The sequence below is a fragment of the Quercus lobata genome, chromosome 2 (assembly GCF_001633185.2).
Source record: "Quercus lobata isolate SW786 chromosome 2, ValleyOak3.0 Primary Assembly, whole genome shotgun sequence".
In the NCBI taxonomy this organism is placed as follows: Eukaryota; Viridiplantae; Streptophyta; class Magnoliopsida; order Fagales; family Fagaceae; genus Quercus; species Quercus lobata.
The window spans coordinates 89084420-89105886 of NC_044905.1; the positions used below are offsets into that span (position 1 = coordinate 89084420).

The following is a 21467-nucleotide window of genomic DNA, read 5'->3' on the forward strand; positions in this document are numbered from 1 at the left end:
TATCCATACATACTTCCCACATATGTTTCTAATATATCTTACAAACACCATATCTCCCAAAACACATATATTTCTTACCATCTCCATACATCTTAAAAGATACCAAACACTCTTCCAAGAACATATTACAAAAGCCCTTCTCACGGAAGGCATATGAATATCAAATACTAAAAGTCCTTCTCCTAAAAGGCACAATGATTTCATATTAAAGTCATTCCATGGAAGAAATAATTTTCTAATACTAAAAGTCCTTATAAAAGGCAATATCACTCATATTTGACTAAAAACTAAAAGAGTATTACATGGGGAAAATCAATTAAGTGCATGATAAAGAGGATAGACTTAACCAACCTATGCACATGGTTGGACAAATTGTCTCTCCCTTCAGTTGCACCAATTTTTCCACTTCAATCATGAAATCACCATGAAAGGACTTGTAATATTATACTGTGCCGTTGGACTCACATTATCATACTGCTGGAATGTTATTAGTCCATTGATGTTATACGGCTGGAGCCGCAAATCACATAAAGATAAGTCATTATGTCTTTATTTCTAAATTTACATTATTGAATATATTTTACTTCATTATCATTGTACTGTTGAACTTATGTTATTATGCCGCTGGAATGTTATCAGCTCACTGACGCTATACGGTTGAAGCCACAAACCATATAAAGTGATGCTATAGTTGGAACCATAAACCATACAAAGATAATGTAGACACTCAATTTTGCACCCATGATTTAATTAAGGAGAATGACTTGAATGACCATCCATGTACCACATATTGCATCACATGCATCTATTGGTTCTTGCATTACATGCATCAACTTGTCTTTGCATTATATGCATTAATTCATTCATCACATATCATAAAAAAGATCTTGAGATTCTAACGGTTGCAATGGTATTTTTGGTTTTCAAATCGGGCCATCGAATTGAAAGATATCGCATGATCAAGTTTGCACGGTCAACATGCATTGTGTCTAGGTAAGGTCGACCACACATGATTAGTTTAAATTAATTCTGATTGGTTAAACCATTAAAATTAATAAAATAATTCTGTGATTGGTTAATAATTAGTATTTAAAATAGAATTGCATGCATAGGAATAAAATGGATGATTGGATAACAATAAAATTGTGGATAATCTAAACTTTATCAAGATTTATTTTAGGGTGTTAATCTACAAGATAATTGTTCTTAAATATCCTGAATTATCTAGAAAAGAGATGAAAAATCATAGACGGAGGATGAAAACATGTCTAGGTACAAGGATTGGCCAAAAAACTCTAGAAGAGGAGTCCAAACGGCACCCGAATATGAAAGAACGATCGGAGTCCAAAGGTCAATTCAGCACTTATCAAGTTTGCACGGTCAACATGCATTATGTCTAGGTAAGGTCAACCACACATGATTAGTTTAAATTAATTATGATTGGTTAAACCATTAAAATTAATAAAATAATTCTGTGATTGGTTAATAATTAGTGTTTAAAATAGAATTGCATTCATAGGAATAAAATGGATAATTGGATAACAATAAAATTGTGGATAATCTAAACTTTATCAAGATTTATTTTAGGGTGTTTATCTACAAGATAATTGTTCTTAAATATCTTGAATTATCTAGAAAAGAGATGAAAAATCATAGACGGAGGATGAAAACATGTCTAGGTACAAGGACTGGCCAAAAAACCCTAGAAGAGGAGTCCAAATGGCACCCGAACACGAAAGAACGATCGGAGTCCAAAGGTCAATTCAGCACTTTTGGAGTGCCGAACGGCACTCTAAAAGGTCTGAATTTCCATGTATTGCGCTTTGGCCCAACGGCCCGGGTGACGATAATGCATACCCTTTTTTACTTTTTCGCAAAAGGATGCGTTCGGATTCAAACCCTAATTGTTCATACCTATTTTTTAGAGCCCTCTAACCTCTATAAATAAAGACTGAACCTCATAACTCAGCACTTTTTTTCTACGCTCTAGGAGGCATACGTTTTAGACTCTCGAATTACTCATATTTTCTGATCCCTTCTCTAGGTATTGTTGCTGAAATTAGGGTTTTTAGGTTTCAAAGAGAATTGAATAAATTTCTTTGAACCCTAAAACATCCTCTCAAGAACAAAGTGTGCTCATGCAAGAGGTTCTTTTCTAACCCTTTTTTTTCATGCTTTTCTTAATCATGATGATGCATGTTTAATTGTTTTAGATATTCATATTCTACCTTGTTAATTTAGTTTATGAAAATATGTTCATTGACGTAATCTATTTCTTAGTTTTAAAGATCTGCATGTAATCAACTCTTTTTCTTCAAAATAAAAAGGATTTGCATCTTCCTTAGATGCAGATCTGAATTTTTCTTCAAAATAAAACTGACCTGCATCTTCCTTAGATGTAGATCTGAATTTTTCTTCACAATAAAATGGATATGCATCTTCCTTAGATGCAGATCAGAATTTTTCTTCACAATAAAGCGGATCTACATCTTCATTAGATGGAGATCTGAATTTTTCTTCACAACAAAACAAATCTACATTTTCATTAGATGTAGATCTAAATTTTTCTTCACAACAAAACAGATCTACATCTTCCTTAGATGTAGATCTGAATTTTCTTCACAATAAAGCGAATTTGCATCTTCCTTAGATGTAGATCTAAATTTTTCTTCACAATAAAGCGGATCTACATCTTCATTAGATGTAGATCTGAATTTTTCTTCACAACAAAATAGATCTGCATCTTCCTTAGATGCAGATTTGAATTTTTCTTCACAACAAAACGGATTTGCATCTTCCTTAAATGTAGATTTGAATTTTCTTTAATCAAAATTGATTTGTATCTTCCTTAGATACAGATCTGCTTCTTTTTTTTTTTTTTTTTAATACATGCAAATTTTTTGAAATAAGAAAAAGTTAAAACATAATTGTGTTTGTGATTGTTTTATTTAATTCATGTTGCATGAATTGAAATTATGAGTGAAACTCTCTTCTTAAAAAATCTTTTTTTCATTCTTTTAAAATATATAAAAACAGATTTGATTTTTCTATTGTCAACCCCCCCCCCCCTTTTTATCATAAAACAGATCTAATCTTTTATAAATTAAAAAACTATTCTTTTAGTTCTTAAAAACAGATCTGATATTTTTCAAATCAAAAGACTTTATTTTATGTAATAAACACAGATCTGAATCTTTTTATCTCCAAAAACCACTTTTCTCCACATACTACAAAACAGATCTGGTATTTTGACAAATCAAAATCCATTTTTTTTACTAATCAAAACAGATCTGATTATTTTCAAAATTAGAGTCTTCATTCGTAAATAAATTTGTGTGATCTAATTTTTGTTTCACATGTTCAACATATCATTCATGACATGCATAAAATGGTACACTAGTCACAAGAGTCTAGAAGACCAGACTTTGTCTAGGCGAAATGGGTGCCTAACACCTTCCAATTTTGTACCCTAGCCTTCGAATTTAGGTCTTTAGTTAAGTAGATCTAGTCTTGTCTTTATTTTTATTTTGGGTAGAATGTAACTAGGAAAAAAAAAAGCCATGTATTTTGGTAGTTTGTAACTAGGACCCAAAGCCATGTAATTTTTCAATTTTTCCAATTATGTAAAATTTTTTTTATTCAATTAATGAAGAGAACAATTCAATCATGTATTTAGTTTTTCTTATTTTTGTGTATAAAAATAAGTGGCGATTCCATACCACTTACCCAAAAAGAGAGGTGCCCTTCAAAGCACTCCAAAAATCTCTCTTTTTTGAGAGTCACTTTCGAGGTCTCTCACAGTGGCGACTCCACTGGGGATGTCGAGGGCTAAGTTTCGTATTAGACTTAAGTGACCAAATGTGTACCTTTGTGTTTGCATGATCTTGCATGGTATAGTTGATTGTTTATTTATGTTTGATAGGATGTTGTATGATATTTTAGTGTATGATAATTTGTTGTTTGTATTTTTTGTTAAAATCTTTCCCTAACTGTCATAGTGTGTGCCATCCAAACAAGATGTATCACCCATTTTCAACAATTTTGTGGTGGTAGTAACCATGGATCACTAGTCTTCATTAGATTCGGGAATCCAGTGGTGAACTCACCAGCTCATAGCCCAAAGTCATTGGATCATTTCCTGATGACTGTAAAGAACAAACCATGCCATTTTGACCAATGCAATGTTCATTACATTACAAGTTGGGAGGTGTAACGTCCTAGCTATGGGAAACAATGAAACAACAAACCCACCCTACAACATAATGACTTAGAACCTACCTTTAGGTCGGTCTCGGTTAAAATTGCATTGCATGTTGTGTGTGTTTGTTTTGATTGATTGATGGATATGGATGGGGTCTTAGCCCGACCAAGCTTGTCATTAGGGGAGATTCTGGTCAAGATCTGAAGGAAGGCTGCAAAGAGAACCTAAGCCCGACACTCAAGATAGTAGCTCCAATTCCAAGCCCGTCACTCCCATCACAATATTAAAGCCTTTAAGCATAGAAGAGACTCCACTGCTGCAACATCACAATCCCATCTTTCACCTCTAAGACAGTTCAAGCCACAAGAAGTTTGAAGCAAGCAATATGGCAGAAGAGGGAGAACATCCAAACACAGAGGAACCCATGAACACCCAAGAGTTACTCAACACTATGGTAGCTAGTCAGATTCAGCTGAGGGAAGACATGAATCGTATGATGCAACAATTTTAGAATTCAAAGGGTAATCAACAAGAGGACAAGACTGATCATAATCCACCAGCCCTAGAGAATGAGAAGAAGATTAATGAGAGGATGAATAAAATGGAGAAGATGATTAGAAGAGCTCGTAAGATGGAGGAACTTATGGACTACGACTCTCTCTCCCTATTCCCCAATGCAAAGTTGCCACCCAAGTTCAAGATGCCAATCCTAGATAAGTTTGATGGGATCAGTTGCCTAAAGTCCCATCTAAAGATGTATATGAGGGCTATGTAGCCTTTAGGTGCGACCGAGGAAGTACTTGCTTAGATGTTCCAAAACACACTGACCGGAACCGCTCTTAGGTGGTTCCTTAACCTGGATGATGCAAGAGCAAAAAGTTGGGAGGACATCTGCCAAGAGTTTCACAAGCAATACAAGTACAATATGGAAGTGGATATCACAAGGAGGGACCTTGAGACTACCAAGCAAGAGCCAAAAGAATCCTTCTCTACTTTCATTACCAAGTGGAGAGCCAATGTCGCACAAATGATGAGTAGGCCAAGTGAGGAAGAGCAGTTAGCCATGGTTGTAAAGAATTTATTGTCTGTATACCATAAAGACTTGTTTGCACAATATTTTCCCAATTTTAAAGCTTTAATTGTTGTTGGAACCCAAATTGAGGATGCTATAAATAATAGCACTATAAAGACTGATGACCTTCCAAGGTTTAAAAAGAATGTAGGGTCTAATTCTGAAGTTGCAGAAATTTCCAATATTCATAAAAATGATCCTTATCAGTTGATTGCGTCCATTGCACCTGTGCAAGTACCCTAAGGGCCTACACCTAAGAGAGAATTTCATGAGTTGTATATGCCCATGAGCCAAGTGTTTGATAAGCTAAAAGCAAAAGGGTTACTAAAGTCCTCAGACCCAAGACCAATTCCAAACCCCTTGCCCTTAAGGTTTGATGTGAATAAAAGATGTGCCTACCACCAGGTCCCTGATCATGACATTGACCTTTGTTTCACCCTTCATCATGCAATTTAAGACTTAATAGACAACAAAGTGATTGCGCCGCCTACAAGGCTCAGCATCACTAACAATCCTTTTCCCAATTACAATTTTGGGAAAGAACCAAGGATTAATTGCTTGATGATTGAAGAAAAAAATAAGGAAGACCCGTCCAACTTGATCTATGACCTACCCGAGTGCTTCATGATGACATGGGAAGAATTAATGGCTAGGACCTCTACTACCACTGTGTGATATGACATATGAAATGAAATACCAAAACAAGAAAACAACCAATCATCCACAAATGAGGGGAGATACTTCAAACCCCAAAAGAATAGCCAAGCACCTACAAATGGGGGGAGACACTTCAAACCCCAAGTAAATGGCCAAACACTCACAAATGGGGGGAAACACTTCTAACCCAAGAGAATAGTCAAGCACCTACAAAGGGGGGGAGACACTTTAAACCCCAAGTAAATGGCCAAACACTCACAAATGGGGGGAGACACTTCAAACCTCGAGACACTAATCCTAATGACTCAACTAAAATTGCCCATATCACAAGGAGGGGAGACACTTCAAACCCCCATATCTAGAGACTGAAAACCTAGTGGAAGCTCTGAATAGATCTACTCAATAAACACCTACCGAGAAAGATGAAGTTCTCAAGAAACTACAGAAGACACAAGCTAACATATCCTTATGGGGTTTACTTATGGCCTCATACAAACACCGACAAAACCTAGTAGACCTGCTCAACCAAATCCAAGTCCCTACAAACCACAACCTCCCAGGATCTAAATGCTATGATCGGGACCATCAATAGAGAACTCACAATTTCCTATTCTAACAAGGATCTAACCAAGAAAAGGAAACACCACAACGATTTGTTGCATATCACTGTAGATTCCATGGGGAAGAGGATACCGATGGTTTTGGTAGATGATGGAAGTGCCTTGAGCATGTGTCCTTTAAAGACTGCTAATTGCCTTGGCTTGAGCATTGAAGACTTTGTGCCTACTGATCAACATGTGAGGGCATACGACAACAGTAGAAGAGAAGTCTTGGGAACCATAATATTAGAGCTTAGCATCGGACCGATGGTCAAGAAGCTGGATTTTCAAGTCCTTAATATAGCCTCATGCTTCAATATGCTCCTTGGGCGACCATGGATCCATGAAAAAGAAGCCATACATTCTTCCCTATATAAAAAGGTTCGGTTTCCACGTGAAGGGCTATTGTGACCATCTATGGGGATACTTTGACTGTGCCTAAAGTTTTTTATGGTATTGATTCTGAGAAAGAGCCATTGACTTTGGATGGCTTTGAGATTGAGAGGCCTGGTTTTGAAAAAAGAGAAGATGAAGTTGAGAAGATCTCAATGGAATCCGCTTCTTATGGTAATAACAATGTGGTAGCAATGATGAGAAGAATGAATTACTTTCCTAGGATGAATTTAGGGAGAGCTGTGAAGAAGCCAACTGTTCTAGACTTGGCAATTCCTACTGCCACACTACCTTTTAGGCTGGCTATAAGCCCACTGATGATGATTTGCTAGAAATGGAAGTAAGAAGGATGGCTTAAGCCAAAGCCAAAGCAAAAGGACTTCCTTGTCCTTCAGAACCTCTGAAGCCCTACACTCCTACATTGAATGGGAAGTTTGTAAAAGTTGGAGAAAGTCAACATTATTGGGGATTCCCTGAGCCATGATTTGATCCTGTAACAAGAATAATGGTGCCTGGGTTCGAGGTACTACTTGATTGCAACAACAAGGTTCCAGAATTGAAAAAGGAAGATACAATTTGGGTTCCTACTAATTGGGTTGATCACATGGATCCTGATGCCATAACGATACTCCTTGGAGATCTTATTTGCAATATAGAAGAAGACGAATATTGGTAAGGTTGCCAGCATACATTGAAGAGTCTGTATGAACTAAGAGCCAGTGATAGAGATGAGGAAGGGGGAACAACCCCTAGTGATGATGTAGATGGAAGTGAAGACAAGAGTGATAGTAGCAGTGACAACAACAGCAGTGACAGTGGACATGATGATGATGATAGCAGCACCGATAGTGATAACAACAGTAGTAGAAGTTATGATAGTCCATACAGTAGAGATGATTAGGGTGAACCCCTTAGTGATAGAGAAGATGAAGGTGCTGACCTATTCTATAAGGAATATGACAGTGATGTGAACTATTATGATGAAGACATAGAAGATGATGCTGAAGCTGACAGGTGGAGCGACACTGATAGTGATCGATACAGGCTGATAAATGTGTTAGAGAATACAAGAGAGGAGAATGCACAAGCTAATCAAATGTATTATAATGAAAATCCCTATGGGCATCTTTCAGATTGGAGTGATATCACTAATGTCAGTTCAAGGTTTGGCCCTAGGTATGATAAGCATGGAAGAGAAGTTCCATAATTGGGGTCGTATTATGATTCAGAACCAAGTACACCAACCCTACATATTGAAGAGGAGGATGACATAGATGCCAAGCTGGCCGCTCTAGACCAAAAACTAATGGTCTATAGTCTCAGAATCATGACACTTGAGAATGCTGAATGTAATGAGGAGAAAATAGAAGAAAGTAAGTCAAAATCCTCTAACTTGGGCAACAAAGACAAACACGATCTATTTGATGAATGGATGGGTAGCATACGCTTTTGTGACTGACAAGCCTATAGACATGGAGGTTGAAGAAGAAGATACAGATTATATGGATGTAGATCCCATAGTACTGATGCTGAGGGAAGAAAGAGTTTACTGGGAGCCACCTACCATTGTGGAAGCCATGACTGAGTTGAAGAACTGGGCATGGGAGGGAACCGCCCACCCCATGGAGGACTCTGAGAGGAAGATCAAGAGCGTCAAGTCAGTCACCTTTGCCAAGAAGATCAAGACTGTCAAGCCAGTCACTCCTGCCAAGAACATTGTTTCCGTTCCTATTGAGTCTATTTCTGCTAGTGTTTCTATTCATGTTAAGTCTGTTTGTGATAGTTTTCCAGTTGAGTCAGTTGAGTCTATAGGGTTTGTTAAAAACTCTTTCCCTTTTAATATGATTTCTGATTCTGCTTATTTGCTAGCTTTGAATGTTTTTATTTCTGAAATTGGTAAAGAAACTCTTAATAATAAGGAATTAAAACATGGATACCTAGAACCTATAAAAGAAGAAACCCAACCCATTAACCTGGGAACTGATGATGAGCCCAAAATGATCCAAGTAGGCAATACCCTAACTGCCTCAAAGAAAGATGCATTAGTGGCACTGCTAATCGAATTCAAGGAGATCTTTGCCTGGTCATATGAAGACATGCTTGGGATTGATACATATATAGTACAACATTGCATTCCAACAGATCGCAGAAGTTAAGAAGAATGAATCCAAAGGGGAATAGAAGTTGATTTTGACAAAATCAAGGCATTTGTAGAGATGAAGCCTCCAAGAACTAAAAAGGAGATCCGAGAATTTCTGGGGAGGATATAGTACATCAGCAGGTTCATAGCCCAACTCACTATGACATGTGACCAATTTTTCGACTACTAAAGAAGGAGATCCTAACAGTGTGGAATGAATGATGCCAAGAGGCCTTTGAAAAGATCAAGAGTTATCTGATGAAACCACCAATACTTGTCCTGCCAGTTCCTGAAAAGCCATTGTTGTTGTAGCTCACCACTATAGATACAACAATGGGGGATTTACTTGCTCAATACCTAGAGGAGACTAGAAAGGAGAATGCAATTTACTACATCAGCAAGAAGATGTTGCCTTACGAAGAAAAGTATTCACCATTAGAGAAGACATGTATAGCACTCGTATGAGCAACTCGTAAATTCAGACATTACATGGTTGCTTACAATGTTCTGTTGATTGCAAGAATGGATCCATTGAAGTACCTAATGGAAAAACCTATGCAAGATGGAAAGACTGCTAAATGGGTTTTGCTTCTGTCAGAATTTGATATTAAGTATGTGACTCAAAAATTTGTGAAAAGGAGAGCAGTTGCCAATCACCTAGCCCATTGTTCACCAGAAGAAGCCGAAGAGATCCAATGAGACTTTCCAGATGAAGACATCATGGGGATTAAAGTAGAATCATGGAAGATGTATTTTGATGGAGCAACAAATTAAAACGGAAGTGGAATTAGAGTTCTCTTAATTTCTCTAAAAGGGATACACATTCCATTTTCTGGCAGAATGTTTTCAAAAATGGGTAGCAAAATTCAACAAGATCCAATATTAGTATGTGCTGAGGGTGCAGAATCAAATTGCAGATGCTTTAGCAACCATGACATCCATGATGGATGGGCTAAAAGAAGATAAAGCTAGACCGATAGTGTTGGAACAAAAAGAAGAACCAGCCTACTACATGGCAATAGAAGAAGATGAGGAAAAGAATGAAGAGGGTGAATGGTATTCAGATATCCTACAATACCTCAAGGATGGGACATACCTGGAGTCTGCAGACAAGAATGATCAGTTAACCATTCGAAGGTTGTCCACTAATTACATCATTTGTGGATAAAAGCTTTACAGAAGATCATATGATGGAATTTATCTCCTTTGTGTAATCGCTAAGGAAGCACAACAAATAATTGAAAAGGTTCATGAGTCAAGTTATGGGCCATATATGAATGCACACATGTTGTCAAGAAAGATAATGAGACGGGTTACTATTGGACTATCATGGAAGCCGACTGTGTGGCTCATTTTCGAAAATGTCATCAATGCCAAGTCCTTGGAGATTTGAAACATATGCTACCCATGCCACTACATACTATGACATCACCCTGGCCATTCTTTACATGGGAAATAGACATTATTGGGAAGATCCACCCAACAACATCCAATGGCCATGAATTCATACTTGTAGCCATTGATTACTTTACTAAATGGGTAGAAACTGCTTCATACAAAGTCCTGAATTCAAAGAAGGTTGCTTAGTTCATTCAAACCAATATCATCTACAGATACGAAGTACCATATGAAATTATCTTAGACAATGGACAACATTTTAAGGGAGAAACAAAGAAGCTACTATGACAGTTCAATATTAGACAGCACAAGTCTTCACCTTACCGCCCTTAAACCAATGGAGCAGTTGAGGCTGCTAATAAAAATATAGGGCGAATCTTGAAGAAGAGCACAAAAAACTACAAGGACTGGCACCTATAGTTTCCCTATGCACTTTAGGGGTATAGAACATCAATTCGATCTTCCACAAGAGCCATTCCTTATTCATTGGTTTATGGGATGGAAGCAATCCTTCCCATTGAGATGGGTGTCCATTCATTAAGGACAGTATTAGAAGGTGAAATCCCTGAAACAGATTAGTTACAAAGAAGATACGATCAGTTGTGCATGCTAGATGAGAAGAGACTCAAGGCCTTGTATCATATTCAAGGATATCAGAGGAGGCTTAGGAAAGCTTTTGACAAGAAAGTAAGAACCAGAGATTTGAAGTTGGGGGATTTAGTGTTGAAAGAAATCTAAGCCTCAGTTGAAGATGCAAACGGGAAATTCAAGCAAAATTGGGTAGGCCCATACATCATCAAGCAGATATACTCTAATGGAGCAGTAAGATTGATGGACTTAGATGCAAACCCTTTCACTGAGCCAACCAACATGGACCAACTGAAGAAGTACCACGTTTGAAGTGGTTGCAAATTATGTTGTTTCCTTTCTTAAAATTGACACACAAAAAAAAAAAAAAAAATGAAAGAGATAGGTTGAAAACTCGAAAGGCCAATCTATGCAAAAGGAGAGTTAAAAAAAAAAGAGAGTGAGAGCATGCTAGGTTGAAAACCTAAAAGGGAAACCTAGGAAAAAGTTAATGAAAAAAAAAAAAAAACATCATCATCATCAATGAACTACGTGATGACCTGATCCTTTTATCAAGGGGGTACGTAGGCAACCATGCATTGGTTCGGTCACAATTTCCCAAAACCCACCATTTGCCCATTAACCAAAATTACCAAAAATTCAACCATCCCATTAAATTGTGTCATTACACAAAATCCAAGAACCCAAAACCTAAATCAAACCATAAAAATTCCAAACCTCAAAAGCCTACACTTCAAATAGAATCCCTAATCTGTAAACCCTAAATAATTCCTAAACATAAGAGTTTTTACATCAACTTTTAAATAAACATGTTCAAAGCCAAAAAATAAGAAGGTCACCTTGTCTTCAATCTTTTCTTTTTTTGTTGATCATTGATTTCTTCTATGATAGGTACTTTGTCATCATTGTCCCTTCTTTTGAATTCATAGTTGTCTTAATTAGGTTTTTCTCGGTTGTCTTTGAGAAACTGATTTCTCATAGCAACCATCTCAACTTCCTTGTCAACAATCTTGTTCACCAACTAGTTAGAGTATTCTGTAGTCATCTTGTGAAAGTGAACCTTGACAAAAGATTGGCCCACTCGGTCAACCATCTCTAAACCTAATTGCATGTTCTTTATAGAAGTAGGGTTTGTGTTCATAAGAGAGAAAGGTCTTCTTCTTTTTCCACTAGGCATTCCTTGCTCATATTTGAATTGCCTCAAAAAGTCTATCTCCCTTGTAGAAAGTTGCTCTCTACAATCCAACAAGGAAGATATGATCTGATCCTAGAGAACTTAGTAGAAGGGGTGGGCACTTCCACCAATAAGAGTCCCATTGAATTGAGGTACTAGATTTCTTATCTAAGAACCTCATCCAGTCACTCTCAGTTTGGCACTCAGTTTTGATTACAGCCTTGCTAAGAAAATTGCTAGGCCCATAATTACTTGTTGTAGGCTTGGCAATCATGCCTAGTCGTTCCTTTAGCCATATCTGCAAAGTCAAAGGACTCCCTAAGAAGTTTTGAGTTTCTCCACCATGAAATACGACATCTAGTCCTAGAAGAGTTTCTGCCAAGATCAAAGAAATAGGATTATTACCATCCTTAATTTGATTCACAACACTTATGGCTCTAGCGTCCACAAAACTGCGCCTTCCAAAACAAAGCAAAAGTTCTACCACCATGCATAAAGCCAAACCGAAGTTTTTTTACATATTGTTGGTCACTCAATAGGTGCGTTTGTCAATCAACCGAGAGATAATTGCACGAAGATTCACCATATAACCTTCAATCATACTATCGGTAATGGAAGTAGGAAGATCGAGAGTATCAAACAAAGATTCCTTATGCCTGGGATCACAAGAAACCACTATAGATTTTTTGCTTGGATCATAGCCCAAGATAGCAGAAAATTCTTCAATTGTTGGACAGAGTTCAGCGGTGTTAAATCGGAACACATGATCTTCAGGATCCTAGAATTTCACAACAGCACAAAGGAAGTCCCATTTGATCTTCACATTCCTCAGAGCCTTGATTCCCTCTAATTTGTAGGCTGTAAAGTTGGTATTGGTACTGAAATCAAAGCTACGAACCCATCTATTGATATCATGAATTGTTGAATGAGAAAAGTTATAATTGCTGGCCATGGATGATTTTTGCCTGTGATTATTGTGTTTTACTAACCTTCATGTAGAGATTTGTCATAGGAGAATTCATTTAAATAAGCTGCATCAAGTCCTAATCAGGTTTGAAATAGGTTTCAAAGAGTTTGTAGTTGACTAGGAGAGTATTTCATGATCACAAACAAAGTAAAAATCTTTCAAAGAATGTGAAAACGTGAAATGTACATTGGAAAAGCGTGAGGAGTCGGCCCACCATAGCATAAGCATTGCGGCATGGCCAAGTGAAAGTGCCGAATCGCACTCCAAAAGTGCCAAATGGCACTCTTCATTTGCCAAGTGGCACACAACCCCTTGGTCCTACACGCATGCAATTCCATGCAGTTTTACGTTCTCGTGTGATTTTTTAGGACCGTTTGACACTCAAAAAGATTTTTTTTAATCAAACTGGGACATTCTGACATGTCTAACTCACTTGTTTTCAAAAGTCATCACCTGCATCATTATTTTCAAAAATTGATAAAATCAAGTTTTTTTAAGACTCATAGATTTATGTTCCAAACTAGGGGCATTCGCCTACGCCTCATTTATTTTCAAAAAAAGAAGATCATCATCATCTTTTCAAAATAAATCATCATAACCAAGATTTCCAAAAAATCATGCATTCATTTTAAATTAAGGGCATTTGGCTCCACCTCATTCAAGTAAGTGCAGGTTTCAACCAAGCCAAGCAAGATAAGTTTAAATTAGTACTACAAAATTTCATCAGGTAAATTCTAAACTTGTCTTAGTTAAAGTCCCTATATGATCCAAAGGGCAAAGAGCTAAAACATGGAAAATAATGCAAGTTTGTCTAAGGAACACTTCCTTTCGGTTTACAGGAAAAATAAAAACACAGGTCATACATCATTGGGACTCCGAGTTCACCTATGTGAGGATCTCCTTGATCCACCTCTAGAGGAGCCACCTTCATTATTTCCTTCCTAACTTGCGAAAAAGCGAGGATCGTACTAATGATTTTCAAGTTCGAGGCTCCTGATCCTTTCCTCTAAAGTTCTTCTGGCAGCATCAGTAGTTGCCATTTTATGTGCCTAAAAATTTAGCAGAATCTGGTGGTAATTTCACCATCAAGCATAGTTCAAGCAAGAGATACTTAGAAAGCAACGTGGCTTACCCAGTTCGAATCATTGAGCACATATTGGGAAGATTGAGTGCGAGCCAATGACTGCAAGCCTCCAATCATCCACATGCTTTCTTCCACCAAATCCACATCAACCTGAAGCAAGTCTACTAGATTAAGAGCCATTCATTCAGTTAAGAAGAAAATAAAGACAAAGAACTGAACATTCAAGAACATACTGGATCGGGCCAAGGAACATTTGGTATGTGCTCTAGCCTAGTCAAAGGCATGGAACTATACTTTCCATCAGGATTCATCATATCATACTGCCATGCCAAAAAATGAGGATAAGTCTCCAGGAAGGAACTAGAAGAACTACTAGTATAGTGAGGAGAGGGAATCTCTTCCTCTTCCCCTCCCTTTTCCTCTCCTTCAAAAGCAGGAGGCTGGAAATCCAACATGCAAATATTGTTACCAAGTAGAAATATGGAAAAGAAATTTGCAGAACAAAATTTTGATCTTAGAAGGGAAGAGAAATACCGTTCTGCCAACCAAGTAACCTTGCAAATGATCCCGGAAAAAGTCAGAATAATTTCCTTCTACTTCTACAACAATATAGCCATCATAAGCCCGAGCAATCTCTTCATTAGCTAGAAAGTTAGCCAACCAAGCAGTGTGACAAGGAGGAGTTGGAATAATGGTAGAAGGATACACATGTTCAACTTGGGGCAGCACTCGATCACCAAGATACCAATACTTTCCATGCCCACATTCAAACAATACTTGGCGGCCATTCAGTTCTAGAGCCCATTCACACTCAGCATACCCCTCACATCCAGCCCAAGGATTTAAGTTCATCTGAAAAATCACAAAAAAGGAACTTAGAAAGAGAAAAGATTGAACCACAACTAAGTGCCAAAGATTTAAAAAGGAGAAGGAAGAAAGAACTCACATCATCAATTGTCAGATTGTCAATCACCAAGCACCAAATCTCCAAAGAACGCCTGGAGGGTATAAACAAATCATGTTTGGGAAACCAACAAAGAAATCTAGGAAAAATGCCAGCAACTTCCTCCCGAATTTTAGGACCAACTCCAAAATACTCATACATCCAGACCTAAAAAATTCACAATACCATTACCATATAGCCAAAATAATCGACACGTAACCAAAATAATTTTCACCACCAACACATAGCCAAAATAAATACTAAACCTCACCTACCATGCAAACAGAGCCCCACCCAAGCTTGAAGGGCTTCGCCTTGGGTCATGAAATGCATTATAGTAGCATAGGCCATGCCGCCCCAGTCATAATTCTAGATTTGTTCCATTTTTCTCAAGCTCCCCAAGTAGCGCAGATTCACAGTACTGCCTAAATCCGGACACAGAAAGGTCCTAATAAAAAGAAGCACCCTTTGCCACAGTCTCACATTAGGGAATATTCTCATATAGCCAAGACAAAGGAATTTTGTTACTCATTCTAGAAGGAACTACACCTAGAAGTTTTTTGAGCTCAGTTGAAGTAAAGGAATCATTGACAAGAATTCTTTTACCACCCAACCTCAAATTGGTGATAATAGAGAAGTCTTAAGGTGTCAACATTACCTCCCCAATGCCTGGAAAATGGAAGGTACAGGCAGTGTCCTAGAAGTGCTTTGCCAAGGCAAGAAGTAACTAAAGATCTTTGTACTCATGTGTCTCATGATTTAACAAAGCTTCAAAGAATTGTCAAAGCCTACTTCATTGATGATGTTTTTGATGCTAGGAGACAATGGTGCCCATGCACTTTTCAACATTTGGAGACTACATTAACTCTTGAGACTTTGCAATATAAAAGTTCATCTTATCAATTTCCATAACCAAAACCCACATTTTCCAAAAAAAAAAAAAAAAAAAAAAAAATTCTCACAACCAATGCCCCACCACCACAAAAAATCAATGCCCCACCAAAAGTTCACCACAATCAAAATTTTTCACATATCTATACACAAATACCAAATTTTTCAATAGCCATGCAAAAGATAAAAATTCCCACAAGTACATGCACAAATAAGTTCTCGCATAGCCAAAATCATAACCATATAAATTTTCCAAGAATCAACATCACATACCCAACAAAAGTTGCCCATCTCCACAAATATATCCATGCACATACCCAAAAAATTTTGCTGTGCCTATAAAACAAAGTTTACATATACCAATAAGCTTTTCCCACATACATCATGAACATATTCACATAAGCTTAACACAATTTTTTCACAATGCCAATACTCCCAAAATCCAAACCAAAGTTCATCCAACAACATCACAATTTACCTACATTGTCAAAATTCCATAAGCCACCAACATTGTCCAAATTGCACCATGAAAAAAAAAAAAAAAAAAAAAAAAAACAACAACAACAACACTTCAAGAATGCTCCAAAGCCAACATTCTCCAACATAACCAATCACACAATGCCCCAAATTTTCAAAAATGACAATATCTCACCATGAAACTTTCAATAAAACATGCAACAATATTTTCCCAAGCAAAAAAACCAAAGAAAAACTCACCTTGGTGTCTACATGACAATATGGAGCATGGGTCCTAGGGTCTTGAAGAAGTCCATCATCATCATGCCACTCAAATGTTGGATCATATTTCTTACCATGAGAAGCTAGAAAAGAAGATCCCTTGGAGGAAGAAGCCATTTTGATGTAAAAAAAATGGGTTTCACCAAAAATGGGTATGGGATGAAAATGCTCAAAACTCAAAGATATAAAGAAATATTGATGGACATGGATGGGGGAATGTGGAGAAGTTTAGAAAGGTGTTTTGTGTGAGAAGAAATGGTGAAATGAAGAAGAAAAATCAAGGGGAAGAAGAAGACCTTTGATCATCATTCTAGCAATTCCAGATCAAAGTCGAAGAAGACCTTTGATTGTCCTTCCAGCAATTCCAGATCAGAGTAGAAGAAGACCTTTGATCAACATTTCAATTCCAAATTGAAGTAGAAAAGGACCTTTGATCGACATTTCAATTCCAGATTAGAGTAGAAGAGGACCTTTGATCATCATTTCAGCAATTCTAGATCAAAGTAGAAGAGGACCTTTGATCGTCATTCCATTCTAGATCAAAGTAGAAGAGAACCTTTGATCATCATTCCATGCCAGATCAGAGTAGAAGAGGATCTGCATCTTCCTTAGATGTAGATCTGAATTTTTCTTCACAATAAAGCAGATCTACATCTTCATTAGATGTAGATCTAAATTTTTCTTCATAATAAAACAGATCTACATCTTCCTTAGATGTAGATTTGAATTTTTCTTCACAATAAAGCGGATCTACATCTTCATTAGATGTAGATTTGAATTTTTCTTCATAACAAAACAGATCTACATCTTCCTTAGATGCAGATCTGAATTTTCTTTAATCAAAACTAATTTGTATCTTCCTTAGATACATATTTGATTTTTTTTTTTTAATGCATGCAGATTTTTTTGAAATAAGAAAAAGATAAAACATGATTTGTGTCTTCCTTAGATACATATTTGATTTATTTAATTCATGTTGCATGAATTGAAATTATGAGTGAAACTCTCTTCTTAAAAAACCTTTTTTTCATTCTTTTAAAACATATAAAAACAGATCTGATTTTTCTATTGTCAAAACCCCCCCTTTTTTTATTATCATAAAACAGATCTAATTTTTTATAAATCAAAAAACCATTTTTTTAGTTCTTAAAAACAAATCTGATATTTTTCAAATCAAAAGACTTTATTTTATATAATAAACACAGATTTGAATCTTTTTATCTCCAAAAACTACTTTTCTCCACATACTATAAAGCAAATCTGGTATTTTGACAAATCAAAATCCATTTTTTTTTTTTACCAATCAAAACAGATCTAATTATTTTCAAAAGAAGAATCTTCATTCATAAATAAATTTGTGTGATCTAATTTTTGTTTCACATGTTCAACATATTATTCATGGCATACATAAAATGGTACACTACTCATAAGAGTCTAGAAGACCAGACTTTGTTTGGGCGGAATGGGTGCCTAACACCTTCCTATTCTGTAACCTAGCCTCCGAATTTAGGTCTTTGGTTAAGTAGATCTAGGCTTATCTTTATTTTTATTTTGGGTAGAATGTAACTAGGACAAAAAAGCCATGTATTTTGGTAGTTTGTAACTTGAACCCAAAGCCATGTAATTTTTCAATTTTTCTAATTATGCAATTTTTTTTTATTCAATCAATGAAGAGAAAAATTCAATCTTGTATTTAGTTTTTCTTATTTTTTTGTATAAAAAATAAGTGGCGACTCCATACCACTTACCCAAAAAGAGAGGTGCCCTTCAAAGCACTCCAAAAATCTCTCTTTTTTGAGAGACCCTTTCGAGGTCTCTCACAGATAAGTCAACGTTTCTTTATCTTTGAAATCACATTATTAAGTATATATTAACTCATTATTACTGTACCACTAGCTACAAACTACTTTAATATTATCTCACTATTTAATAAACATGGATTCACTAATACTTCATTAATGAACATATATATTAATAAATTTATCTACCATTGTTGGACATATATCATTAGGACATGATCCACCACTGAACATATATTATTCGGACATAAACTACCACTGGACATATATTACTTGGACATGAACCACTACTGGATATGTAATATTTGGACATAATCCATAGCTGGATATGTATTATTTGGACATAAATCATTGCTGGACATACATTATTTGGACATAGACATAGACCATTGCTGGACATACCTTATTGAACATGAATTATACCACAGTTGGATATGGACTATTGGACTCATCCCATTACTGGACATATGACTTTTAATTAATTACTTTCTGAAATTGGACATCACTTAATATACATAATAATGATGCTCAACTAATCATTTAATCAAAGCTATTCAATTAAACATGTTGTTTATTTATTTCAACCATTATCACCATTCTTAGACTTTGGGTTTTATTTATTTTGTAAGCTTAAAAGTGCACCGGAAGCCATTGGTTTATGCAGCCCAACGTTGAGTTCCGGATTGAACTCCCTAAAAAAATCCAAGTTTAGCAAAGCCACCCCTCCAGTGGAAGACACATGGCTATGTGCAAAAACTACCCCAACAACGACACAATTTTTTTCTTAATAGTATACTGTGATTGGTGCATAATAAAAATGATGTTAGTGATGGGCATGTGAAAGTGATTCTTTATGACTCACAACTTGACACTCCTACAAGTTGAGAAATAAATTGTCTCCTTTGCATTAGTTTATGAACTATATATAATATTATTCAACTTGTCATGACTCATGAACAACACCTTCTTTCTTGGTGTTTAGGGTCTTTTTGGTTTGAGGGGTGGAAAAGTGGAAGGACAGAAAATGATGGGAGGATGGAAAAGTGGGAGGATAGAAACGATTTTGATTTCTCTCCTTTTTGTTTGGTTGGGAGTGGAAAAGTGGAGGGATAGAAAAAGTGAGTTTGTATAAATTTATTTATACACTCTTGTTAGAAATGATGGCCAATTAAAACAAAAAAAGTGACCAAAAAAAAAGCAATCACCAAATTTATTAAAAAACAAAAATCATGTCTAGTTAAAAAAAAAAAAAAAAAACAAGGCAAATATCACACCCATAGCCCATAAAAAAGAAAAAAGAAAAGGGAACATCCTGTAGAAAAAAAAAAAAAAATGCAACATGCTTACCCCCACAGCCCAAGAAATCAAAAAAAGAGCAATGTCTAGTTGTCCAGGAAGGAAAAGAAAAAAAAATAATAGAAAGGAAAAATAAAAGAAAGAGGTAATGTGCCCAGCACATAAATAAAAACAAGGGAAAAAAAGAGAGAAAGGAACTGGATATGGGCATTTTTGTCCATTAAGCAGCCCCATTTTCTCCCTTTAGTTTTCTCTCCATTTTGGGGGGAAAATTTTTTGGTGGGCCTGGGGAGAAAACACTCAGGCCCTACCATTTATTTTCTTTCCTCCTCACCCAACCAAACACATTCAAAAAAGTTTTCCTTCCTATTTTCTCTCCAAAGTTTTCCATTCATCCTATTTCACCTCCAAACAAACACACCTTTAATTTCATTGTACAATATGAGTACCTTTGACTATTTCCTACTGTGGATTTAATTTGGTATCAACAAATAAAAGAGCAACAAGTGTCGCACTCTTGAATATCCACCTCATCAATGTCCATGTTAATTTGGGGTATGGTTTTCCTATAAACATGTTCACTCTAAGATTCGTTTGGGAGTAGCGTATTTAATTGAAACTGAAAACTTTTTACTGAAAGAATGCTAATGTATGCTTGTACCTTGAAATTTTTTTGAAAATGTGAGAAAGGTAGGAAAAAGTGAGGTTTAAAAAGTTATAATTAAAAGCTAGAAAAATTTAAAAGTTAAGCTTATATGCTCATACCAAACACACTCCTAGTATCTTTGAACCATAAATTGAGAATGATTATATGAGAAACTATTCAGTTCTCTTGTCTAACCATATATCTAGTTCTTTTAACCAAATACAAATAAATCATAGTGGGTTTAATTGACTACTTGGCGTCATTGATGACGAGTAGTGTAAAATGGTCGTTTATAAAGTGACCATCATTACTAAAGACGGCCGTCATTACTAAAGATGACCGTCATTATTAAGGACGACCGTCATTACTAAGGATGATTGTAAGCATCCATTAATGCTTAGATATAAATTCCTCACTTAAATGGCACAAGTGTAACAAATGTACAACCTTTTTAGCCATCAGCTCGTAGCTGTTATAACTAATAGGCCAAGAATGTATTGACCCCTTATGATAAATTAACTAATTGATTTAGCCAAGTTAATTAATTAATTCAATTAACATGCAAAATGCGTGGTAGCACAAACAAATCACCAATTAACTAATGTGCAGCAAAAATTAAATTGACACGGTGATTTGTTTACGAATGGTGAAAACCTACACGGCAAAAAACCCCACCGGATGATTTTAAGGTCACCACTCCTAAGAATCCACTATTATCAAAACAAGCGGTTACAAGTAAAGGAATCTCAGTACCTTATACCAACCTACAGTTGAACCCTTACCCCAATGCCCAATTGGACTTGTTCTGTAGTGACAATCTCTCCTTTTCAATGCACGACTCCCAGCATGTGACTAACCAATAGATGCGCAAATCCCAGTAC

General features: G+C 36.2%; 1 protein-coding gene across 1 annotated transcript; it reads left to right on the plus strand.

Moving 5' to 3' along the window:
- The first annotated feature begins 4586 nt into the window (after window positions 1–4586).
- Window positions 4587–5516, plus strand: LOC115973769. The gene is made up of 3 exons (XM_031094013.1): window positions 4587–4655; window positions 4713–4957; window positions 5045–5516. The coding sequence occupies exons 1-3, from the start codon at window positions 4587–4589 to the stop codon at window positions 5514–5516; spliced, it is 786 nt and encodes a 261-aa protein (XP_030949873.1).
- The last annotated feature ends 15951 nt before the right edge of the window (window positions 5517–21467 follow it).

Coding starts and splice junctions, on each gene's coding strand:
- LOC115973769 (XM_031094013.1), top strand. CDS start 4,587: ATGGCAGAAGAGGGAGAACATCCAAACACAGAGGAACCCATGAACACC. Junction 4,656..4,712: donor AAGAGTTACTCAACACTATG/GTAGCTAGTCAG, acceptor CAACAATTTTAG/AATTCAAAGGGTAATCAACA. Junction 4,958..5,044: donor CTAAAGTCCCATCTAAAGAT/GTATATGAGGGC, acceptor AACCGCTCTTAG/GTGGTTCCTTAACCTGGATG.